The following is a 27555-nucleotide window of genomic DNA, read 5'->3' as shown; positions in this document are numbered from 1 at the left end:
TTGCAGAAATATGAATAATACATTGTTGAAGCACTGCATGTTATATTTGTAGCATAGCAGTTGTTAGCTCATACTAATTTTTTCTTGTTGATTAAATTCTCAAAACAACATGATTTGGTCTCTTTTGCGTAACTTGTGATGTCACCGCGATATGTGTTTGCGTGCAGAGTGGCGTCAAGGACGAGGACAGCGTGTCATCTTGCAGGATGAGGACGTCACCACCAAGATCGAAGGCGACTGGAAGAGGCTGAACATGCTCGCCCACTATCAGGTAATGAACATAATAATAATAATAATCATAGGAGCATGTTTACAGAGTTTGGAGACACATAAGAAAACAAAGGTCCTCACATGCGCAAAGAGATGTTAATAATGAGCTTTCTAACAATGATAGTGTTAACTCCAATAAGCCCCGCCCCCTCCTTGCAGCGTGAATACACACAATAGTGTGTGTTAATTGATGATATTGTGTGTGTGTGTAGGTGCCCGACAACGCAGTGATGGCCCTGGTCCCCAAGCAAGTAACGGCCTACAACTCGGTCAACAACTCCACCGTGTCCCGAACGTCTGCCAGTAAATACGGTAAGTGCGAGTCCACAGAGGGCACTACGGTTATGCATCACAATCTACAGTTAGCATCACAATGATTGGTGGTTGGTCCACAGAAAACATGATCAAGTACACGGGCAGCCCAGACAGCCTTCGCTCGCGGACGCCCATGATCACGCCCGACTTGGAGAGCGGCGTGAAGGTGTGGCACCTGGTCAAGAACCACGAGCACGGCGACCAGAAGGAGGGCGACCGCGGCAGCAAGATGGTGTCCGAAATCTACCTGACCAGACTCCTGGCCACCAAGGTGAGCTTTGAGGAACTCCTGTGGGAAACGCCAGTCAAAGATCATCTATATGACAGGAGTGTTGTTCCCAGGGAACGCTGCAGAAGTTTGTGGACGACCTTTTCGAGACCATCTTCAGCACGGCGCACAGGGGCAGTGCCCTGCCGCTCGCCATCAAGTACATGTTCGACTTCCTGGACGAGCAGGCCGACAAACACAGCATTCATGACCCGCACGTGCGACACACGTGGAAGAGCAACTGGTGAGCTCACCTCCACTATAGAGCACTACGCTCAGCAGTACTACACTACACTATACTCTGCAGTACTACACTATAAAGTACTACACTATACTACTCCATGCAGTACTATACTCTAGAATACTACACTATAGAGTACTACACTACATTCTGCAGTACTACACTATAGAGTACTATACTACATTACACTCTGCAGTACTACACTATAGAGTAATGTACAATAGAGTCTACACTATACTACACTGTGCAGTACTACACTATAGAGTACTACACTACATTCTGCAGTACTACACTATTGAGTAATATACTACATTACACTCTGCAGTACTAAACTATAGAGTAATGTACTATAGAGTTCTACACTATACTACACTGTGCAGTACTACACTATAGAGTACTACACTATACTACACTCTGCAGTACTACACTATACTACACTAAACTATAAAGCACTACACTACACTACACTCTGCAGTACTACACTATACTACTATATGCAGTAGTATACTCTAGAGTACTACACCATAGGGTATTACACTACATTCTGCAGTACTACACTATAGAGTACTATACTACATTACACTCTAGAGTACTATACTATAGAGTAATGTACAATAGAGTCTACACTATACTACACTGTGCAGTACTACACTATAGGGTACTACACTACATTCTGCAGTACTACACTATAGAGTACTATACTACATTACACTCTGCAGTACTACACTATAGAGTAATGTACAATAGAGTCTACACTATACTACACTGTGCAGTACTACACTATTGAGTACTATACTACATTACACTCTGCAGTACTACACTATAGAGTAATGTACTATAGAGTACTACACTATAGAGTACTATACTATACTACACTCTGCAGTACTACACTATAGAGTACTACACTATACTACACTCTGCAGTACCACACTACTCTTTGCAGTACTACACTATAGAGTACTACACTTATACAGTACTACACTACACTCTGCAGTACTACACTATAGAGTACTGATTACACTCTGCAGTACTACACTATAGAGTACTACACCACACTCTGCAGTACTACACTATAGAGTATTACACTACACTATGCAGTGCTACACTATAGAGTACTACACTATACTACACTCTTCAGTACTACACTATAGAGTACTACACTATACTACACACTGCAGTACTACACTATAGAGTACTACACTATATTACACTCTGCAGTACTACACTATACTACACTCTGCAGTACTACACTACTCTTTGCAGTACTACACTATAGAGTACTACACTACACTATACAGTACTACACTACACTCTGCAGTACTACACTATAGAGTACTACACTACATTACACTCTGCAGTACTACACTATAGAGTACTACACCAGACTCTGCAGTACTACACTATAGAGTATTACACTACACGACGCAGTACTACACTATACTACACTCTTCAGTACTACACTATAGGGTACTACACTATACTACAGTATACTACACTACACTCTGCGGTACTAAACTATAGAGTACTACACTATACTACACTCTGCAATACTACACTATATAGTACTACACTATTTTACACTCTGTGGTACTACACTACTCATTGGCTCATTATAGCCACATAATATTGAATCCAATAAAATTAACATATTACATTTTTTTAAATGCAGTTCCGCCCGAATGCAGCTGGGATAGGCTCCAGCCACCCCCGCTACCCCGAGAGGGACAAGTGGTAGAAAATGGATGGATAGATAACATTTTAAAAGTAATGAGGAAAATACTTTATTTTTCTCAATTATATTAATAATGTGGAATGTATAGTATTTTGTATCTATTATATAAATAATGTGGAATATATATATTATTTTTATAAATTATATAAATATTGTAGAATATATGTTTTTTATCAATTATAAAAATGTGGAAAATATATGTTTTTATCAATTATATTAATAATGTGGAAATATATTCTTATTAATTATATGAATGTTGTGGAATATACATTTTTACAGAAATTGCTTATTTTATGATCACTATATCGGATTTTATAATGCCTTGATCTTTAGGCATTATGTGCAAGTGTAGATGTGACGTAGGAATAAAACAGTATTTATTTCGTATTATTAATTGACTTTATGTATTTCGTATGGTTTTCACTTTGTGCTTTAAAGTACCAGTAGAGTGAAAAAACAAGTTGACTTTATATGCTTAATTGTGTTTCATTGTATCCATTAAACCATATCCAATTGTATTTTCAATCAGCAAATTATGTAAAAATACCGTATAAACATCACAAAATGCCACAAATTCAGTCCGCCATTTTGAATATACCCCTCCGAATATCTTCTGCATTTTCTGTAGAGTCTATGTCACGATAGTAACGCTTCTGCACTCTTGACCATATTATCAGATCAGTCATACTGGAAATACACAAAAATTGGAAAGAGATGTGCTGTTTATCATTCACAATCCTTATGTAAGACAAGAACACACACGCTTGGCTTTTTTGATGCATTCGAAATCATAAATGAATAGCTAACAATTGAGTCAACAGATCGAGGGTCCTCCATTGCGCCCATAAAACCTTTAAAAAAAAACATCCAGAAAGTTCCAACAATACTCTATTTACATGCTGTGACCTGAAAATTAACCAAGTATGAGTGATATTGTTATTCTAAACACCAACCCAAACAAACTATTTTGTGGCGCATTGATAGCAGGCTCAAAAATATAAGGTCCTGGATCATAATTTCTCCCAAAGCAATTGTTGTTGGCGTGACTGGCTTTCTCAAAATAGCTCGGGAATCTCTGTGAGACTGATACTATTTTAATCATATTTATTCATTTGCAAACTTTGAAAGTCTTTTGTTGTCATAAATCAGACATATAAGATAATAGCTTCAAAATAGAGGCAACTTGTTTATCCACTCTACTGGTACTTTAAACAAGGGGTTCTTAACCTTTTTGACTTTGAGGCCCAACATTCACACGACAGAGGGGCTCGGGGCCCACTCAATTACTGTATTAACACATAATTAGTCAGCTTACTCTTAATTTTAATCATATTCAATAATTATGTCCAACCTAATTACAGTTTACAAACTTGTCAAATGATATGAAAGCATGTGTTAATCACAAATATTATTTTCAAGTCTTAGGTCAGGCTGATTAGAAAATAAATTTTAATCAAATATATTGCAAAAGGAAGGACTCATTAAAATGAATGAAAAACAACATTGCATACAATTACACGGTCCTAAAATAAATACAACTAAAGTAAATTCATGAGTAATAATAATTTATGTTTAACTAAACTGTCAATAAAATTAAAGTGCAAATGGAAGTACAGTTTCACCAATTTAGTCATACATTTTGCGCTTAATACACTTCTTTATGACTTTGGCTCCAGACTTCTTCTGCTTGTTTGATATTGTCATTACTGCCACAAGTGGTGAAAAAGTGTATTACAACTGAACCACTGCGGCCCATATGGACTACAGCTGAGGAACAGATATTTTTTGACGGCCCTCAAGGGGGGCGCTCATGGTCCAGCAATGGGCCTAAGGTTAAGAAACACTGCTTTAAACTAAATGTTGTATATAATTTACAATGACAATAAAATGAATCTATTGTTATTTTTTATACATTGTGTAATAATGCCTTTTAGCGTGCCAACCTACTTTTCCAGTAAATGAATAAATAGTATGTATTTATCAAATCAGTTGTACAATCATTTCAATTTAAAATGTTAAAATGTAATCTGTTTAAGAGTGACCATGGTTTATCATTAATATGGTTTATTGTTACATCCTTAAACTGGCGGTTAAAAAAATCATTTTTAAGCCAGCATGAAAGCAGCAAATAACAGACATTTCCTGCACACTTGATGGTATTATTATGTGTGCATTATTATGTGTGTTTTTATGAAAGAAGTCAAAGAATAGGGCAGCTGGGCCGGCTTAACGTCAGCCTAAATATCCCTTCAACTAATCCCTGTAGATTCTTGCATTCATTTCCAAGTCATAATGCAGACTTTGACTTCCCTTTTGTGCCAAATCCTCTTGTGCAGGATCTTAATAGCTTAGTGGGCGTGGAGATTTCAATGACTGCATTTCCAGCTTGCAGCAGTTTGTGCTGCGTCAGCAACAATTGTGAGGCCGTAGTGAAGCGTGTCGCATTATTCATGAGACAAATGATGACAAAGTTGTGGTCAATCTGCAGCCTACCTCTGCGTTTCTGGGTGAACGTGATCAAGAACCCTCAGTTTGTCTTCGACATCCACAAGAGCAGCATCACCGACGCCTGCCTGTCCGTGGTGGCTCAGACCTTCATGGACTCCTGCTCCACCTCGGAGCACCGCCTTGGGAAGGACTCGCCCTCCAACAAGCTGCTGTACGCCAAGGACATCCCCAGTTACAAGAGCTGGGTGGAGAGGTGAGCCCAGTTTATTCCTCAGCCGCTCCACAGGGGGGCAGCACCACTAGACCAGAGGAAAGAGAGACTTGTTTGTGTGCAGCAGAGCAAGTACGACTTGAAGCGATTTTAGTGACTTTCAGTCAATTTTCAATGGCCTATAAAAGGATTTGCTCACAAGTGTGCTGGCATATAGCTGAGCTGTCATTTTATGACCCTTTGTTTTTAATCACAGTGGATCGTTGTAAGATATTTTAATACAAAACATTTTGTATTTGGGCTATCACGGCGACACTTTTAGTTGTTGACTTTTTAAAAGAGAATAGAAGTTGAACCGTTGCTTTCATATGTCAACATTATCCCAATTTTAATGACCTACTGCAAAAACATACATCAACGATCCTTTATATGACAAAGCATTATTCCACTTTTAATGATCAACTTCAAAACCAAATGTCAAAGATCTTCTATTTGACAAATTCATCCCGTTTTTAATGACGGACTGAAAAACCAAGAGTCAGAGATCCATTGAATGACAAAGTCTTCTCCTGTTTTTAATGACCTACTGCCAAAACATTAGTCAAAGATCCTTTGTATGGCAAAATCATAACCCGTTTTTAATTACTTACTCCAAAAACACATGTCAAAGATCCTCTATTTGACCAATTCCTCTCATTTTTAATGACCTACTGCAAAAACACACGTCAACGATCCTTTATATGACAAAGCATTATTCCACTTTTAATGATCAACTTCAAAAACAAATGTCAAAGATCTTCTATTTGACAAATTCAATCAATCAATAAATTTTTACCTATATAGCCCTAAATCGCGAGTGTCTCAAAGGGCTGCACAAGCCATTCATCCCGTTTTCAATGACAGACTGAAAAAGCACGAGTCAGAGATCCTTTGAATGACAAAGTCATCTCCTGTGTTTAATGACCTACTGCTAAAACACTAGTCAAAGATCCTTTGTATGGCAAAATCATAACCCGTTTTTATATACTTACTCCAAAAACACATTGCAAAAATCCTCTATTTGACAATTTCCTCTCGTTTTAATGACTTCCTGTGAAAACACTAGTCAAAGATCTTTTATATGACAAAATCATAACCCATTTTCAATGACTTACTCCAAAAAAAAGCATGTCAAATATAATCTGTTCGACAAATTATTCTCGTTCCTATTGACCTACTGCAAAAACACACATCAAAGATATTTTAAATAACAAAATGATCTCCTTTGTTTAATGACCCACTGCAAAAACACTAATCAAAGTTCCTTTATGTGACAAAATAATATCCTGTTGTATTGGCCAACTTCAAAAACAAACAACAAAGATCCACTATTTGACAAACTGATCTCGTTTTTAATGACCTACCGCAAAAACAGTAGTCAAGGATCCTGTATATGACAAAATCATAACTTGTTTTTAATGACTTACTCCAAAAACACAAGTCAAAAATTCCATATGTGACAAAATCATCCCGTTTTTAATGACCTGCAAAAACCCTAGTCAAAGATCCTTTATATGTTAATACAAGTCCCGGTGTTAAGTGAACTACTGCAAACTCTGGTCAAAGATCCTTCATATGACAAAACCATCCTATTTTAAATGACCTTCTGCAGAAACACATGTTAAAGATCCTCTATTTGACAAAAATAATTCCCCATTTTTAGTGACCTCCTTCAAAAGCACTAGTCCAAGATCCTTTGTGTGACGAAAAAAAAGCCAAAGATCCTCTATCTCACAAAATTGTTCCCCATTTTTAGCGACCTACTGCAAAAACACGCAACAATGGTCCTTTATATGACAACATCATCCTGTTGTTTATTACCTACTGCAAAAACACAAGCCAAAAATCCTTTATATGACAAAATTGTCTACCATTTTTATTGACCTACTGCAAAAACACTAGCCAGAGATCCTTTATATGACAATATAATCTCTCTTTTTAATGACCTACTGCAAAAACACTAGCCAAAGATCCTTTATATGACAAAATAATCGACCATTTGTATTGACATACTGCAAAAACACTAGCCAAAGATTCTTTATATGACAAAATAATCTACCATTTTTATTGACCTACTGCAAAAGCACTAGCCAAAGATGCTTTTAATGACAATATAATATCTCTTTTTAATGACCTACTACAAAAACACAAGCCAAAGATCCTTTATATGACAAAATAATCTACTATTTTTATTGACATACTGCAAAAACACTAGCCAAAGATCCTTTATATGACAATATATCTCTTTTTAATGACCTATTGCAAAAACACAAGCCAAAGATCCTTCATATGACAAAATAATCTACCATTTTTATTGACATACTGCAAAAACACTAGCCAAAGATCCTTTATATGACAAAATAATATCTCTTTTTAATGACCTACTACAAAAACACAAGCCAAAGATCCTTTATATGACAAAATAATCTACTATTTTTATTGACATACTGCAAAAACACTAGCCAAAGATCCTTTATATGACAATATATCTCTTTTTAATGACCTATTGCAAAAACACAAGCCAAAGATCCTTTATATGACAAAATAATCTACCATTTTTATTGACATACTGCAAAAACACTAGCCAAAGATCCTTTATATGACAATATAATATCTCTTTTTAATGACCTACTGCAAAAAAACTAGCCAAAGATCCTTTATATGGCAAAATAATCTACCATTTTTATTGACATACTGCAAAAACACTAACCAAAGATCCTTTATATGACAATATATCTCTTTTAAATAAGCTACTGCAAAAACACTAGCCAAGGGATCCTTTATATGACAAAATAATATCTCTTTTTAATGACCTACTGCAAAAACACTACCCAAAGATCCTTTATTTGACAATATAATATATCATTTTAATAACCTACTGCTAAAACACAAGTCAAAGTTCCTTTATATGACAAAATCATCTCCCATTTTTAATCACTAACTTCAAAAAACACTTTACAGATCCTCTATTTGACAAAATCATCCCATTTTTATGACCTACTGAAAAAACACAAGTCAAAGATCCTTTGTATGACAAAATAATCAGCCATTTTAATGACGAACGTCACAAAAAAGATCCTCTATTTGACAAAACCAAGCCGTTTGTAAAAACCTACTGCAAAAACACAAGTCAAAGATCCTTTAAATGGCAAAACCATTCCCTATATTCATTGATCTACTGCAAAAAATGTAAATGTAAATCATGTCTTTCTTCCTGTCATGTCATGCTGCACACGTCCAAAAACAAAAAACCTCCAGTTGCATTAGAAATAAGCAAAAGAATTAGCAGGTGCTAACCGTTAGAATAATTGTTTGTAAGTTATCACAAAAACTTTGTGTTACATTGAGTGCCCGGCGAGAAGCAAAAACATGTCTTTGAACCTACCAAGAAGAAGGCTTGTAAAACTCCACTGTGTAGGATGGAAAGCAACATGAAGGTGTTCTGTTTCTTTCATGTATTGTAATCAACAGAAATATATTGTCGTGACCCAAGAACTACAAAGCGCAGAGGAAGCAGGGCCTGACTCCCCTCCAGGCACCGCTTTTTTGAACTCTTTTACGTACCTCTTTTTGAACTCTTTTACGACCTCTTTTTTGAACCGACCTTTTCTTTTGAACTGTTTTGTAATCAAAGACGATGGCTGTTTACGACCCCTGTCCCTTTGGAAGCAACTGTGGTCAGGGAAGGTCTACATAAAAGAAGGAGGCGTACAATCTTTTGGCAGAGCGTAATGACACTGTACAAGGGTACAGATGTACACGTTTCTCCTCACTGAGCCAAATTGAATTCTGTCTCTGTTTGATTCTTTGCTTCTTGTCTTGTTTAATAGATGTCATCAGTGTTTGAACCGGACACTAACCAGCAATGCTAACGTGTGCTCAGGTACTACTCTGACATCAACAAGATGCCGGCCATCAGCGACCAGGACATGAACGCCTACTTGGCCGAGCAGTCGCGCATGCACATGAACGAGTTCAACAGCATGAGTTCCCTGAGTGAGATCTACTCCTACGTGGGAAAATACACGGAGGAGGTACGTCTGACCGCCACTTCCTCTCTCCGGCACACACTTCCTGCTCACGTCCTCTTTACTTCCTGCACGGCAGATTGTGTGTGCGCTGGAGCAGGACGACGCCGCCAGGAAACAACGGCTGGCCTTCAAACTGGAACAGGTGGTGGCCTTCATGACGCTGGAGAGCTGAGGACCGCACTTCCCAGCATGCACTGGGAAGAAGACCCCCCGAGTAGAAGAAGACCCCGCCCCCCCCCCCTTTATCCCTGCTCCACACACTTGTCCTAAAAACCGAGCCGTGCCTGAGCGAAAACCTGTTCCTGTTGTTTTTCTGCTTCCTTACTTGTTTTCCCTGCTGCTGCCCCCTACTGGACACTTTTTACGTTGCCTTCGAGGATTTGCACTGGTGGCAGGCGAGCCAAACCAGAAGTTTACACTGAGCAAACACGCGGGCCTGAGAATGTTCCGCAACCTTCCACAGCTGGATTTTGCATTCAGACCAAGGGTGCGTTCAGGCGCCTGGTGTTTGCCGGTTAAAAGGAACGCTGATGAGTTGGAGCAAACGAACGTACCCGCCTGAGTACTTCCTTTTAACACTCGGGTGTCCAAAGCAAGGACATATTCCAATCACTAAGTCTAACAACAAAACCTTACAGATGATTTTCCTACGGCCCACTTCTTCTATACTGTAAAAGAAAATGGTAAAGCAGCTCACTCGCCAGAATTTTACGGTGTTTTTATATACAGAATTACAGTAAATTGGAAAATACTACATTGCTATTTTTACAGTAAAATTCTGAGGACTGGGATTGTTTTTACAGTGCATTACTGTAAATGGAGAGACACTTACACTCTTATTTGTATCCTAATAACTGACATGTTTACAGTATAATTCACTTTAGGTGCATCGTCTGGGTTAATGTACCATTTGGTTTTTCATCTGAAACTGATTACCGTATTTTTCGGACTATAAGTCGCAGTTTTTTTCATAGTTTGGCCGGGCTCCAGTGTGACTTATATATGTTTTTTTTCCTTCTTTATTATGCATTTTCGGCAGGTGCGACTTATACTCCGAAAAATACGGTACTAACAAAACAGAGTACTCCTGTATTTTTACCGACATTGCATTTCTTTTAGCATGTAAGTACAGTTTGACCTCCGTTTTTGTCCGTAATCTGTTTCACAACGTCCGATGAGAACTGAATTGTGCGAAAACCGGAGCGATTTTTTCCCACTGAATCCAATCCAGACACCCAAAAAACATCAAAACAAAACGTTTAATAGAGAATAATCTGACTGTCGTGATGCGTGCAGGGTAAAATGGATGAATGAACTGCATCACTTCATCTAACACTGGAAAAAAAAAACAAATCTTGTCGTTTTTACAGTTTAAAAAAAAAAAAATTGCATTTTGATGTAAAATTTTGGCGACTGAGCTGTCGTCTTTTTTACAGTAAAGACTCTCGTTGGCAAAGAAGGTGAGGAACAGATGAGGGAATATGAGGGGAGGTATTGTATTTTTCGGACCATAGGGCGCACCGGATTATAAGGCACACTGCCGATGAGCGGGTCTATTTTCATGCAAAAGGCACACCAGATTATAAGGCGCATCAAATGTGTCATTTTATCATTTTTTTGTTTCTCCATGTAAAACACTTCCTTGTGGTCTACATAACATGCAATGCTGGGTCTTAGGTCAAAATATTGCATAGGTGATGTTTTACACACCATCTTCAAAGACGCTTTCCGACCGTCTCTTCAAGATGCGCCGTTTTGTGGGCCGTCTTATTTACGTGCCTCCACTTCGACAGCGTCTTATATCTTTGTTGTATTTTTTTTGCGCTTCCATAGCGAGTCTACTGACAGATATAAGGGAGAATTGTACGGCACTTTATATTAGACATGGCGACAGCGGAGGATGAATGCCCCACAACACGAGGATAGAGGAAAAAAGAAGGAGCTTATTGAGTACTGCTCGGACTACAATTCAGATCCCAAATGCACATCAGCAGGTACCAATCGGAAAGAAAAGTTGGTTTTGCATAATATTGCAAAACAAAACAATATGCCTCCATATAGGTGCCATTTTGGGGTATTTACACACACCATAATAATACTTGTATGTTGAAGCACAGTACGTCTGACTACTATCCATTAAGCGGTGCGGCTTTGTAGTTTCCCAAAGTCGTAATCAAATATTTTGACCGATTTTTGAACGCCGTGTGTAACGTTCTATATTCTCAGTGAATGTTTTGGTGTTGCTTGCTTACGGGTACTTGCTCATTTATTGAACAGGCTTCAACCTACAGTCCACACATATCTCTTATGTGTGACCGCCATCTACTGCTCACAGTTATTATCACACCATGTACCAAATAAAATTGCTCCAAAGCCAGAATGAATACAGACATTAGGCGCACTGTCCCATTTTTAGTGTGCATTATAGTCCGTAAAATACGGTACTTTTGTACTTTGTGTTCTTTCTTGACTTCAATAGTGTTTCTCACCTTCTTTATCAAAGATTTCTTTGACCCCCTCGGTGGCTTATTTTGCAGTCGTGCTAACGCGTGGGGTTCTTTGGGCACTCGATTCCACAGGATGATACGCAGGCGGACTAGTTTCCTCCAAAAGTGAGTCATATGAAAAGTGGGGCGTAGGAAAACCGAGGTATGTCAAAGAAGTGTTGTGTGTCCTGTTTTGAACCCAAACAAAGTGTGAACGCACCCTTGGAGAGTAAGAAGGGCTCAGGAGGGACAAACTGCCCAGCGCACTTTGATTATTAGCATTAGCATCCCTGCTTCCGTTTGGCTTACATGGCTCGCTATTAAGACAAAAAAAAAAGTGGACTCCCTCTCAGAAGCACACTGTGGAACAAACAACATGCACAGACGCGCACAACAACAACAACGACAACAAGAAGGGGGTAAAAAGCACCGACGCCCCGGGATGTTCTTACTTGTGTGGACTTTTTAAAAGTTGCTCAGCCTAAAAACCAAAGGAGCTTGATGACATTTTCACAAAACAAACAAACAAACAAACAAAAAAAGTGCCAGCGAGGAAAAATCTAAAAAGAAAAAACTTTTGTCTTCTTCATTGTGACGGGAAGCTGTGTGATACTTTCTGACCTCAGTTTGTGGAGACGCTCCTCCTGGTTCCTGTTTTTGCACAAGCAGATGGAGTGTAGCTGCAGACAAAGACGAGGAGGAGGGACGAGAACATTAAGACTTTTTGGATGTGAAAGACCACTTTCTACCCTCTGCCCTTTTCTTTGCCTTGACAACGTGCCCCGTGTGGTGATATGTGAATGTGAACGAGCGGCCCACCTCGGCTCCTTTTATTGGCTTTTTTTAAGCGCATGTAAAACCATTTAACTTATTTAAGGGGAAAAAATGAAGAAAAACAAGCCTTGCGAAGATGATGATGTGCTTTTTTGACTTTATTTTGCTTGACAGACTGGAGAGCGAGAAAGTGGGGGAACTTCTAGTGATTGTTTTAAGGTGGAACCTTTATTCATTCTGCAGAAGCCTAACGACAACAAACGCTTGGATAAAAAAAACGCTTGAACTTTCATTTGCGAGCATTTGCTGTGTTGTCCTCCTCAGAAACACTCCACATATCAAAGACGTGCACGCGGCTGCGCTAATTAGCGGCGCCTTCCATGTAGCTGAGGTCAACATTGTGTCCGAGTCCTGTGACCACGTGCAGTATCTTCCTTTGCGTGCACAGATAAAGTTTCCACCTTAAAAAAAAAAAAACTTTTATAGGAACTGAAAAAACGTCCTGGTAGCACAGTATTATTAGCAAACATGTTAAAAAAATACCTTTAGTAGACCATATTTGAAAGAGTATCTTATCAAGAGGGTAAAAGAAAAACAGCCCAGGGGGATAAAAGGTGAGCTTCTCTAACTTTGTTATAATTCATTGTATACCTGTGTATGTAAATATAATGCATTCCTATTTTGCAGTCCAGAACAAAATACTATTTGTAATATAGAATAAACTTTATTAAGAAACCAAAGTTTCCCGATTTTTTGTTATTCACCAAATATTTATTCTTAAAAGTGTGATGAGAAATTTCAGCAGATAACAGCGATATACTCTTTTTCTATTTGTTTAATTTTATGTATTACAATTTAATTATTTGTTTTATTTTATTAAATATTTTGTAATTATTTAATTATTTTTTCTGGTAATTTTATTTTATATTTGATTTTAATTCTATCTTCAAACATCACCTATTTATGTGGGGCGGCGGGGCGTAGTGGGTAGAGAAACCGTGCCAGAAACCTGAGGGTTGCAGGTTCGCTCCCCGCCTCTTACTATCCAAAATCGCTGCCGTTGTGTCCTTGGGCAGAACACTTCACCCTTGCCCCCGGTGCCGCTCACACCAGTGAATGAATGATGAATGATAGGTGGTGGTCGGAGGTGCCGTAGGCGCAAATTGGCAGCCACGCTTCCGTCAGTCTACCCCAGGGCAGGTGTGGCTACAAAAGTAGCTTACCACCACCAGGTGTGAATGAATGATGGGTTCTCACTTCTCTGTGAAGCGCTTTGAGTGTCTAGAAAAGCGCTATATTAATCTAATCCATTATTATTATTATTATTATTATTTATTCATGAAAAAGGTATTACACACTCCAGTAACCTGCTCTCTCCCTCTCCCTGCTGATTGGTGGAAAACAGCCACGCCCTCAAAACTGTCCTACTAATCAGGCGAAAGTTCATAATGAGATATTGCGCCTGTCGTTTCCGTGTTGCCTGATTGGTTCTCTCAGTTGAGTCACTGACTGTCTCACATCCAAGAAAGATTAGTTCAATGGTAGCCACGTATGCATTTTAGGTCATTTTAAACAAACAATGAAATGGATGATCATAGATTTTGCAGATCTTATACCGTACTTTCCGCGCTACAAAGTACACTGGTAAGTAAGACACACACCAAATTTTAGAATGAATAAATAATTGTATATATATTAGCCGCACCAGACCATAAGCCACAGATATATACCGGTTTATGTTTATTTACATACCTTAATTGTTTCCAAACGGTGCCAGTAATAAGGCAGTAAAACAGCTGATCAAACAAAACAGAAGTCATCGTCATGGACCCATTCGATGCGGAAGCTAGTTCTCCAATCAGCTAAACAGACTCAATAACAAAAAATAATGCCATTGTAAATGAATAATACTAACACAGACACTCGCAAACATGTCAGCATATTCGCTAATGCTAACCATGCTGATTACATTACAATAGCAAGAACAAAGATGCATGAAAACGCTCCTGTTGCCATCACACATGGCACAATTTAGTAAGGGTGAATTGTTTTAGTTATATTGAAAATCTTACAAACGTTGCTTGGAGAATGCTTAAATGTAGAATGCTTTCGAGTAGAAACGCTATAGAGCAGTGATTGCCACACTTTTTTCACCAGGCACCACCATAATGATCAACATGAAAATACAGTAGCAAAGTAGGCCTAAGTATTCATTCAAAAAGAAGCAGAGATTTTAATTAAGAAGTATATTAAATATGTTTGGCCACTGTAACATTACACACGATTTGAACAGTAACACTGTGTTTGAATATAGGGAAAGAAAACACTGTACTTTAATGAAGTGATCCTTTGGCGTACCACTAGTGGTACACGTACCACAGTGTGAGAATCGCTGCTATAGATGAACATACTTGCCAACCCTCCCGATTTTCCCGGGAGACTCTCGAAAATCTCCCGGGGCAACCATTCTCCCGAATTTCTCCCGATTTCCACCTGGACAACAATATTGGGGGCGTGCCTTAAAGGCACTGCATTTAGCGTCCTCTCTCACCTGAAAAGGAGACTACGGTATTTCCTTGAATTGCCGCCGGGTATATATTATCCGCATGCCTCGTTTTACCGCCGGGTCAAACTCGCTTCGCAAAATAATTAGCGCATACTTAGAATTATTGCCGGGTCAAACCTGTTTAGCAGAATAATTAGCATATGCCTCCTTTTACCGCCGGGTCAAAGTCGTCCCGTCACGAGTGACACTTCACCTTTCAAGGCATCATTTTCCAAAATGGAGGAGGCTAATTTCAATCATTTAAAATCGCATAAAGGGAAGAAGATAAAGTAGGATTTAAGGTCCAAGCTATTGAATATGCTTAAAAGAACAGTAAGGAGGGAACTGCTCAGTTTATTACCTTCTATACACATATGTCAGTCTCATCTCGTGGCCAATACTACTGTAGTATTGTTATTTACATGCTGGAAATGCTTAATTTATTTTTTTAAAAATTGTAAAATACACTTTAAATAAACAATATCAATATTGTGTTATTATATAATTGCAATTCTTATTATTAATATTGTGTTAGTGTGTAGTGGTAGAGAGCTGACTTTTTGTTGTTGGAGTTGCGTCTTTCATAGCGCTTTATTTTGAAAAAATGTTTTATTAATATAGCTGCGTGTGTCAAATATGAGTCATTAAATGACTCCCGCCTCGTGGTGGTAGAGGGCGCTAGTGATCCCAGGGATCATTCCTGCGACTACTCGGCTGCAGAAGAAGTGACAACAACAGTTTTCTAAACTGGACTTCCAATCGAAGCAGGAGGTAATAATTAAAGGAAGATCTCCATCGAGACAGAGAGACTTTTAAAACTGAAGAAAGATAAGGAAGACTTCTATAAACAAGTTATCGATGCTTTTGTTCAGAAGGAGCGGCGCATGGACTTCATTTATAAGTAAAGGTAAGACCATAATGACGTTTTTTTTATTAAATGTGCGTTTCATGATCGTATCCTTACATCACACTCAAATTTATAAGCGCAGGCCTAAATTTGCCGCATGCCTTTGGTAAGCACCGGAGTGAGAAGAGGTTTTAAATTAATTACCGCCCCGGCGCTAATTCAAGGAAATTCGGTATTATATATGTCTCCGTTATCCATAGGTTTATCTATAACCCATAAAGTAGGCAGGCACGGAGCTATTTCTCAGCGTGTGTTTATTCCAGCCGGCACGTTAATACACTGACGCACAACATCCGGATTCCCATCATGCATTGCTTCAAAACTACGGCAAGTAGTAATGTCCAAAAACATAACAGAGACGAAGCAGAAGAACGAAGGAGAGACGTTCATGGCGACGACGAGTAAGAAGAAGAAGTACGCTTGCAAGTTCCAAAATGATTGGAAAAAATAATTTCAGTTCATCCAGGACAGCTCGAAGGGGAAGGGGTATGCTGCTTGCAACTTTTGGAGATCAGACTTCTCCATTGAACACGGTGGCCGAACGGATATACTCATTCATGAACGGATTATATATATATAAGAAATACTTGAAAATATATACACCCCCCCACGTCTCAAGGTTGGCAAGTATGTAGATGAATAATAGGAAAAACGGGATATACTTCCGGTTCAAGGCACGAAATAAGAAGTACATTTTAAGCGAGCAAACTCGTCCAAAAGATGGCGCCGTAGCGCACCTTTTCAGTGTCTCCGTTGGTGTTTAAAACCATTTGTTGAATACAAAAAATTGCCCGCACCCTTTTAAAGGCCGCAGGGTGTAAAACGTAGGGGGGGAAAAAGTAGCGGCTTATATCCCGAAAAATAAGGTAAAAGGAATTAATTCCAAAAGCGGCTAACGCAAATTGCTGCTTCATTCAGTCCATCGTTAATCTAAATGTTGTGTATAGTAAACCCGAGCTAAAAGAGGGGTCTATTTCCTTTAAGTGGCAGGGGTACTCCAGTGCTTGATGGCGGGGGGGACAGACGTGAGATTGAATTGGCCCGGTGTCACCCTCCATGTAGCAGCCAGTCAACTGGGAGGAATGGCTGAGAAATGGCAAGGAGGTGAAGCAGGAAGAGGGGTGGAGGCAAGAAGGGTGCGGGGGGCACCCTAATTTTCTGACTAGTGAGCTGAGGATAATGGACGGCGGGGGGGTGCAGGGGGCGTGGGTGGAGATGGAACCAGTGATGGGTGGAGGACGATGATAGAGGGGCAGCCATGATTGCTTCACACCACCCTGTGGGGCGTCCTCCGTGTGGCAAATAACCTCCAGGACGAGGACCCCACAGGAAGAAGAAGCGGGCCTAACGCAACATGGCTGACTTTGACATTTCCATGAAAAGATGGACAAAACACTGTGACAATGTCGGCCCACAATGTTGTGTCCGTGATGGAAAAAATGTGAGTTGAACATTTCTTGCACTGTTTCAGCTCCAAATTAGGACAAATATTAACTGCCACGTTTAATCATGCACTAGAAAAATAGTAGAATTGTCAGGTTCAAACACTGATGACATTTATTAAACAGACAAAGAAGCAATGAATCAAACAGACAGAATTAAATTTGGCCCAATGAGGAGAGCGCGTATACCTGTACCCTTTTACGGTGTTCCACCACGCTCTGACGAAAGATTGTACACCTCCTCTTTTATTTGGACTTTCCCTGATTACATGGCAACAGCTGTTTCTAAAGGAAGGGGGGTCGTAAACAGCCGCTGCCTTTGGTCACAAAACAGATCAAAGTAAAGCTGCCTGGAGGGGAGTCAGGTCCTGCTTCCTCTTCGCTTTGTGGATCTCGGGTCAAGACAAAATCTTCCTGTGGATTACAATACATCAAAGAAACCGACACCTTCATGTTGCTTCCCATCCTACACAGTGGAGTTTTACAAGCCTTTTGCTTGGTAGGATCAAAGACAGCTTTTGTCCTCTCGCCGGGAACTCATGGCAACACAAAGTTTTGTGATAACTTAGATTCAATTATTCTGACAAGAATTTAATACAAAAAAGCTGTGAAATTAGTCACCAAGGGAACAATTAAAACAATGTTTTATTATTTTTTTTATTAGTAGAAATATTGGCATTTTAATGACATAATTGAGACATAAACTGTCGCCTGCTGCCTTTATCAATACTAAATCATCTAATCAATAACAGGTTGGTCAGCATGAAGTGTGAACTGTTCTCTTAAAGGGGAACTGCACTTTTTTTTGAGAATTTTGCCTATAGTTCACAATCCATATACAACAGTGGTCCCCAACTACCGGGCCGCGGCCCGGTACAGGTCCGTGGACCGATTGGTACCGGGCCGCACAAGAAATAAAAAAATTTAAAAATTAAAAAAAAAAATATATATATATATATATATATATATATATATATATTTTTTATTTTTTTTATTTTTTATTTTTATTTTTATTAAGTCAACATAAAAAACACAATATATACATTATATATCAATATAGATCAATACAGTCTGCAGGGATACAGTCCGTAAGCACACATGATTGTATTTCTTTATGACAAAAAATAAAAAAATAAAAAAAATATTTTATTTATTTTTTTATTTCTTGTGCGGCCCGGTACCAATCGGTTCACGGACCGGTACCGGGCCGCGACTCGGTAGTTGGGGACCACTGTTGTATAAGGATTGTGAACTATAGGCAAAATTCTCAAAAAAAAAAAGTGCAGTTCCTCTTTAAGAGAGCAGTTCACACTTCATGCTGACCAACCTGTTATTGATTAGATGATTTAGTATTGATAAAGGCAGCAGGCGACAGTTTATGTCTCAATTATGTCATTAAAATGACAATATTTCTACTAATAAAATAATAAAGCATTGTTTTAAGTGTTCCCTTGGTGACTAATTTCACAGCTTTTTTGTATTAAATTCTTGTCAGAATAATTGTATCTAAGTTATCACAAAACTTTGTGTTGCCATGAGTTCCCGGCGAGAGGACAAAAGCTGACTTTGATCCTACCAAGCAAAAGGCTTGTAAAATTCCACTGTGTAGAATGGGAAGCGACATGAAGGTGTCGGTTTCTTTGATGTATTGAAATCCACAGGAAGATTTTGTCTTGACCCGAGATCTACAAAGCGGAGAGGAAGCAGGACCGGACTCCCCTCCAGGCACCTTTACTTTGAACTGTTTTGTGACCAAAGGCAGCGGCTGTTTACGACCCCCCTTCCTTTAGAAACAGCTGTTGCCATGTAATTAGGGAAAGTCCAAATAAAAGAGGAGGCGTACAATCTTTCGTCAGAGCGTGGTGGGACACTGTACAAGGCTACAGGTGTACGCGCTCTCCTCATTGAGCCAAATGTAATTCTGTCTCTGTTTGATTCCTTGCTTCTTTGTCTGTTTAATAGATGTCATCAGTGTTTGAACCTGACAATTCTAGACAACATTGTACATTGTACTACATCCTGAGATTGTGAAAGAAGCAGAAAAATATGTTCTTTTTTTTTTTTTTTACAATCGTGAGGATTAGGATTAATTCTTCATCTAAACGGGAAGATATGAACATCCGATCAGTCGGCATCCCAGTGAGAGCAGACATTGTACAGTAAGTGATTGTTTTATTATGTTTGTAGTTTGTATCGCTTAGCACTTAGCAATACTGCTACTTGCTGGATCTGCTCACCACTCAGCTTCTAAAGCTTGTGGATCATCCTCTGTACATTCAGGCGCAAAAATATAGGGTTCTTCATCGTCATTTGTTCCAAAGTAATCGTCGTTGTCGCTCATGAAGTCTGCCATGATTAGTAGTGTTGTTGTTGTTTCAGGGAAAAGCGGGCGTTGTGATGCGTCTGTGAAATTAATACGCAGCCATATGCTTGAAATGAGCAAAATAGGTAAATATTCTATGTTATTATGAATGTGCTTGTTGTTTTTTAGAGCGCTTTATAGGTGGAACACAGCAAATTCCATTATCTCAGTTGTTAGCTGACTCTTGTTAGCATTTATTTATGAGATAGAATGCCTAAAAAAAACGAAAAACATGTGCTGTTGCCTTAAATAAGGATTGTGAATGATAGAAAAAAAATATGCAGTTTTTTAGACAAAAGAACACATACAAATAGTGATATTGAAGCCACAAATAATACAAGTCAAAGATCCTCTAAACGACAGGAGCGCTCTGTGGTTTCCGAGGACCAAGTGAAAAAATTGATAGTGAAAAATCCTATGTGACAAAATTACTTTGCTGTTGTAAACATGGAGAGCAAAAACCCTAGTCAAAGATCTTTTCTGTGACAGAAGCATATTTTTGTTTTTAAAGCAAACAGCAAACACGTTTGTAAAGATCTTTTATGTAAAAAGAGTGCTATGCTGTTTTTGAGAAATTATTGGAAAAAACATTAGTCAAAGATCATCAATGTGACATTGGCACTTGGCTCGACTCTTTTTAAGCATCTACAGCAAACACAACGTCGAAGATCATCTACGTGACAGGAACGCTTTGCTGCTTGTAGCATCTACAGCAAAAGCACCAGTCAAAGATCCTTCGTGACGGGAGCGCTTTGCTGTTTGTAAACATCTACAGCCAAAACAAAGTCAAAAATATCTGATATATGACAGAAACGTTGTTGCTGTTTTTAAGAGTCTACATCAAAGACTCAAACATCCTCTGTGTGAGAGCATGTTGCTGTTTTCTACGGAAAACCCCCAAAATAAAAGATATTCAGTGACAGAAAGGCTTTTCTGTTTTTAGGCATGTCAAAGATCCTCTATGTGACAGAAATAATTAGCTGTTTTTAGGCATCTACAGCAAAAAAAAAAAAGTCAAAGATCCTCTATGTGACAGGAGCACTTCGCTGTTTGCGAGCATCTACACCAAATACAGTCAAAGATCCACAGGTGCCAAACTCAAGATCTGGCACACCAAATCACTTTATGTGGCCCTCGAAAGTCTGGAAATATTATGCGTCAATAAAGTACTTTATCTTTTCCTACTAAATCTATAAGTTATTTTCATTTCGACAGGAAAAATACATGTACTGCATACAAGTGCAAACCTTTTAAACTTTGTCATAATCCATCCATCCTTCCATCCATTTTCTACCGCTTGTCCCTTTCGGGGGCGCTGGAGCCTATCTCAGCTACATTCAGGCGGAAGGCGGGGTACACCCTGGACAAGTCGCCACCTCATCACAGGGCCACTTTGACAAACTAATCCAACAAATATTATATTATCATTTTCAGTTTTGTTTTGTTAAAATAAAATAAAAATACCTGCGAGACTTATGATTTCACAGCAAGTTATCCATCAAATTGTACACTGTGAAAAATGACGGTAGATTTTTTTTGGTAAAAAAAAAAAAAATAACGGCAGCTCAGTCGGCTGAATTTTACTATCAAATACAGTGGTGTCCTTTTTCAATTTTCAGTAATATGCTGTAAAAAAATAAATAAAAAATAATAATAAAAATCGCCGAATATTTCATGCTTAAATTCTGGTAAATGAGCTTCCAATTTGTTTTTACCGCAAAATGTACAGATTTTTTTTTTAACAGTTAATGGAAAAAAAACAATAAAATGATCAAATGCATTGTCAATCATGTAATGATATCATGATATTAATCCTCATACAGTATGTACATTCATATATTATTCAGTGTGACAAGCGACCCTATGAGGGCAGACATAAATGCGATGTGGCCCTCAATGAAAGCGAGATTGACATCGATAGGAACATGTTGCTGTTTTTAAGCATCTACAGCAAAAACAAAGTCAAAGATCTTCTATGTAACAGGAGCATGTTGCTGCTTTTAAGCATCTAGAGCAGAAACAGTCAAAGATCCTCTATGTAACGCGAGCACAATGTTGTTTTCAAGCATTTTCTGCAAAATAGTCCAAGATACTCTATTTAAAAGGAGCAATTTGCTCTTTTTAACCATCTACAGCAAAAACAGTCGAATATCCTCTATGTAACAGGAACACTTTACGGTTTTTAAGCTTATACAGCAAAAACAGTCAAAGATCCTCAATGTTGTTTTCAAGCATTTACAGCACAACAGTCAAAGATCTTTTATTTAACAGGAGCACTTTGCTTTTTTAACCATCTACAGCAAAAACAGTCAAAGATCCTCTCTGTAACAGGAACACGTTTCTGTATTTAAGCATGGACAACAAAAACAGTCAAAGATCCTCAATGTAACACGAGCACAATGTTGTTTTCAAGCATTTACAGCACAACAGTCAAAGATCCTCGATGTAACAGGAGCACTTTGCGTTTTTAACCATATACAGCTAAAACAGTCAAAGATCCTCTCTGTAACAGGAACACTTTTCTGTATATAAGCATGGACAGCAAAACAGTCAAAGATCCTCTCTGTAACAGGAACACTTTTCTGTATATAAGCATGGACAGCAAAACAGTCAAAGATCCTCTCTGTAACAGGAGCACGTTGCTGTTTTAAGTACCTAAAGCAAAAATTAAGTCAGAGATCCTCTAAATAATCAGATCATTTTGCTGATTTTAAGGATCTACAGCAAAAACAGTCAAAGTCTGTAACAGGAACACCTTTCTGTATTTAAGCATGGACAACAAAAACAGTCAAAGATCCTCAATGTAACACGAGCACAATGTTGTTTTCAAGCATTTACAGCGCAACAGTCAAAGATCCTCGATGTAACAGGAGCACTTTGCCTTTTTAACCATATACAGCAAAAACAGTCAAAGATCCTCTCTGTAACAGGAACACTTTTCTGTATTTAAGCATGGACAACAAAAACAGTCAAAGATCCTCAATGTAACATGAGCACAATGTTGTTTTCAAGCATTTACAGCACAACAGTCAAAGATCCTCAATGTAACACGAGCACAATGTTGTTTTCAAGCATTTACAGCACAACAGTCAAAGATCCTCGATGTAACAGGAGCACTTTGCGTTTTTAACCATATACAGCTAAAACAGTCAAAGATCCTCTCTGTAACAGGAACACTTTTCTGTATATAAGCATGGACAGCAAAACAGTCAAAGATCCTCTGTGTAACAGGAGCACGTTGCTGTTTTAAGCACCTAAAGCAAAAATTAAGTCAGAGATCCTCTAAATAATCAGATCATTTTGCTGATTTTAAGGATCTACAGCAAAAACAGTCAAAGTCTGTAACAGGAACACCTTTCTGTATTTAAGCATGGACAACAAAAACAGTCAAAGATCCTCAATGTAACACGAGCACAATGTTGTTTTCAAGCATTTACAGCGCAACAGTCAAAGATCCTCGATGTAACAGGAGCACTTTGCCTTTTTAACCATATACAGCAAAAACAGTCAAAGATTCTCTCTGTAACAGGAACACTTTTCTGTATTTAAGCATGGACAACAAAAACAGTCAAAGATCCTCAATTTAACATGAGCACAATGTTGTTTTCAAGCATTTACAGCACAACAGTCAAAGATCCTCAATGTAACACGAGCACAATGTTGTTTTCAAGCATTTACAGCACAACAGTCAAAGATCCTCGATGTAACAGGAGCACTTTGCGTTTTTAACCATATACAGCTAAAACAGTCAAAGATCCTCTCTGTAACAGGAACTCTTTTCTGTATATAAGCATGGACAGCAAAACAGTCAAAGATCCTCTGTGTAACAGGAGCACGTTGCTGTTTTAAGCACCTAAAGCAAAAATTAAGTCAGAGATCCTCTAAATAATCAGATCATTTTGCTGATTTTAAGGATCTACAGCAAAAACAGTCAAAGATGCTCTATGTGGTCGGAGCATTTTGCTGTTTTAAGCATCCAAAGCAAAAACAGCCAAAGATCCTCTATGTAACACGAGCACAATGTTGTTTTCAAGCATTTACAGCAAAACAGTCAAATATCTATATGTAACAGGAGCATGTTGCTGTTTTTTAACTTCTACAGCAAAAACAGTCACAGATCCTCTATGTCAGTGATTTGTGCCGTGGGAAATTATGCAACTTCACCTAATTGGTCCAAAAAATATTTTTTGCAAATCAATAATCATAACAATGTGCCGTTGTCTAGTGCCTGTGCTGTGTAGAGTTTGGCAGGGTAGTCTTGTAATACTCCATACCAGTAGGTGGCAGCATTGCTTTGTAGAAGTCGGAACGCGTCGAGGATGGTTTGTCGTGATCCCAATATGCAGAGCACAGCGGGAGACAGCGTGCAGGTAAAAAGGTATGTAACGCTTAAACCAAAAAATAACAAGGCAAGTCCCGCTAGGAAAAGGCACTGAAGCATAGGAATGGCTATGTAAAACAAAAATAAAACTGAACTGGCTACAAAGTCAACAAACACAGAATTCTGGACGACAGCAAAAACTTACAGCGTGTGGAGCAAAGACGACGTCCACAAAGCACATCCCGTACATGACATGACAATCAACAATGTCCCCACAAAGAAGGATAGCGTACGCACAACTTAAAGAGTCTTGATTGCGAAAACAAAGCAGGTGCGGTCAATAGCCCTCAAAAGAAGGCGTGAAGCTGCTACAGGAGAACACCAACAAAACAGGAAGGGTCACCAAAATAACAGCACAAGACAGGAACTAAAGCACAATACACAGGAAACAACAACAAACTCAAAATAAGGCACGACAACCTGGTGGAGTTTCATTGTTTAACCTTTTCTGCTGGTGGTGTGCCTCCGTATTTTTTTAATGGAAAAAATGTGCCTTGGCTCAAAAAAGGTTGAAAAACACTGCTCTATATAACAGGAGCATGTTGCTGTTTTTAAACTTCTACAGGAAAAACAATCAAATATCCTCTATTGAACAGGAGCACTTTGCTGTTTTTAAACCTCTACAGCAAAAATAGTCAAAGATCCTCTATGTAACAAGAGCATGTTGCTGTTTTTAAACGTATACAGCAAAAACAGTTAAAGGTCCTCTATGTAATAGGAGCACTTTGCTGTTTTTAAGCAACTACAGAAAAACACTCATATATCCAAAAATCTACTATGCAAACAGTCAAAGATCCTCTATGTAACAGGAGCACTTTGCTGCTTTTTGGCATACAGAAAAAACAAAATCAAAGATCCTCTATGTAATAGGAGCACTTTGCTGTTTTTAAGGATCTACAGCAAAAAAAAGTCAAAGATCCTCTACATGACAAGAGCACCGGACTGTTTGGGGTAAGCAGCAATCAATGATTTGATGGTGAATAAATGGGGCCTACGAGACAATTTATGCTTTACTTATCAGAGCCAAAAGCAGCAGAGTGATTAATGAAGTTTAACGAGGGGCGTTCCGGAACAAATCAAAGCAGCAAGTCTCCACTTCCAAGTGGATACGGACTTGACAGCAGCAACAAGTCACAGGTGGTGTCAGTGCCAGCTTGGCTGCTACAGAAAACAAACGCTCCTCCAAGCCAATAAAGCACAAAGCAATGGTCATGGAGCACACACGTCAACAAGATGGTCTCCAAGATGCTAACGAGACAAGCAATTAACTTTGCCAAACTTTTGTCGCCACAGAGACGAGCACACCTGCCCTCTGCAGTGCCGAGTGCTCGTCTGTCATCAGCCTAAACCAAGCGAGAGAAAAAAAAGTCTGGCAATCCATCATCTTGACACCAACGTTGACAAGCCGGCTCGTCACTCGGGGTGTAAGCGACACGTCAGGTGTCCCGTTTCACGCCCTCGGCCGGCCAAACGCGCCCTCCTGCGGGCATTTAGGGGTCGTAAGGGTCAGGGTCAGGGCGACAAACACACAACAGTCATGTTGTGGAAGCATGTTGTGGTGGGGGAGGGTGGGCTTCCTTTCATGAGAACATGTAGAATGAGGGGCAGGAAGGGGGTGGATTCAAAAGAAACTAAACTAAAACAGCAGGTAGAGCAGGGGTGTCAAACGTACGGCCCAAGGGCCGGATCAGGCCCGCGAACAGGTTTTATCTGGCCTGCAGGATGAGTTTGCTAAGTATAAAAATCAAAGAAACTGCTGTTCTAAATGTGTCCACTGGATGTCGCAATAGCAATTCTTTGTATCTTTGTAGAGGATGCTACATATGTACAAACCACATGATGTTAGTACAAACCCCGTTTCCATATGAGTTGGGAAATTGTGTTAAATGTAAATATAAATGGAATACAATGATTTGCAAATCCTTTTCAACCCATATTCAATTGAATGCACTACAAAGACAAGATATTTGATATTCAAGGTCATAAACTTTTTTTTTTTTTTTTTGGCAAATAATAATTAACTTAGAATTTTATGGCTGCAACACATGCCAAAGTAGTTGGGAAAGGGCATGTTCACCACTGTGCTACATGGCCTTTCCTTTGAACAACACTCAGTAAACGTTTGGAAACTGAGGAGACACATTTTTTAAGCTTCTCAGGTGGATTTATTTCCCATTCTTGCTTGATGTACAGCTTTAGTTGTTCAACAGTCCGGGGGTCTCCGTTGTGGTATTTTAGGCTTCATAATGCGCCACACATTTTCATTGGGAGACAGGTCTGGACTACAGGCAGGCCAGTCTAGTACCCACACTCTTTTACTATGAGGCCACGTTGATGTAACACGTGGCTTGGCATTGTCTTGCTGAAATAAGCAGGGGCGTCCATGGTAGCGTTGCTTGGATGGCAACATATGTTGCTCCAAAACCTGTATGTACCTTTCAGCATTAATGGCGCCTTCACAGATGTGTAAGTTACCCATGTCTTGGGCACTAATACACCCCCATACCATCACAGATTCTGGCTTTTCAACTTTGCGCCTATAACAATCCGGATGGTTCTTTTCCTCTTTGGTCCGGAGGACACGACGTCCACAGTTTCCAAAAACAATTTGAAATGTGGACTCGTCAGACCACAGAACACTTTTCCACTTTGTATCAGTCCATCTTAGATGAGCTCAGGCCCAGCGAAACCAACGGCATTTCTGGGTGTTGTTGATAAACGGTTTTCGCCTTGCATCGGAGAGTTTTAACTTGCACTTACAGATGTAGCGACCAACTGTAGTTACTGACAGTGGGTTTCTGAAGTGGTCCTGGGCCCATGTGGTGATACCCTTTACACACTGATGTCGCTTGTTGATGCAGTACAGCCTGAGGGATCGAAGGTCACGGGCTTAGCTGCTTACGTGCAGTGATTTCTCCAGATTCTCTGAACCCTTTGATGATATTACGGACCGTAGATGGTGAAATCCCTAAATTCCTTGCAATAGCTGGTTGAGAAAGGTTTTTCTTAAACTGTTCAACAATTTGCTCACGCATTTGTTGACAAAGTGGTGACCCTCAGCTCATCCTTGTTTGTGAATGACTGAGCATTTCATGGAATCTAC

General features: G+C 39.1%; 1 protein-coding gene and 1 long non-coding RNA gene across 2 annotated transcripts in view; one reads left to right on the top strand and one right to left on the bottom strand.

The window, feature by feature from the left end:
* The window catches only part of plxna4 (plexin A4), a 381909-nt gene extending 368931 nt beyond the window's left edge, over positions 1 to 12978 (top strand). Inside the window, exons 26-32 of the mRNA XM_061959460.2 lie at positions 168 to 271; positions 483 to 582; positions 666 to 856; positions 928 to 1097; positions 5315 to 5527; positions 9408 to 9558; positions 9632 to 12978. Of these exons, the coding sequence (XP_061815444.1) occupies positions 168 to 271; positions 483 to 582; positions 666 to 856; positions 928 to 1097; positions 5315 to 5527; positions 9408 to 9558; positions 9632 to 9727 (1025 nt within the window). The 3' untranslated portion in view covers positions 9728 to 12978. The remainder of the gene's footprint in view (positions 1 to 167; positions 272 to 482; positions 583 to 665; positions 857 to 927; positions 1098 to 5314; positions 5528 to 9407; positions 9559 to 9631) is intronic.
* A 152-nt stretch (positions 12979 to 13130) lies between these two features.
* The window catches only part of LOC133605989 (uncharacterized), a 104176-nt gene continuing 89751 nt past the window's right edge, over positions 13131 to 27555 (bottom strand). Inside the window, exon 4 of the long non-coding RNA XR_012050473.1 lies at positions 13131 to 13276. This is a non-coding gene — a long non-coding RNA (uncharacterized lncRNA). The remainder of the gene's footprint in view (positions 13277 to 27555) is intronic.

This window comes from Nerophis lumbriciformis, linkage group LG05, assembly GCF_033978685.3.
Source record: "Nerophis lumbriciformis linkage group LG05, RoL_Nlum_v2.1, whole genome shotgun sequence".
Taxonomy (NCBI): Eukaryota; Metazoa; Chordata; class Actinopteri; order Syngnathiformes; family Syngnathidae; genus Nerophis; species Nerophis lumbriciformis.
The sequence above is the reverse complement of the archived record's forward strand: the minus strand, read 5'-3'. Positions and strand labels throughout refer to the sequence as shown.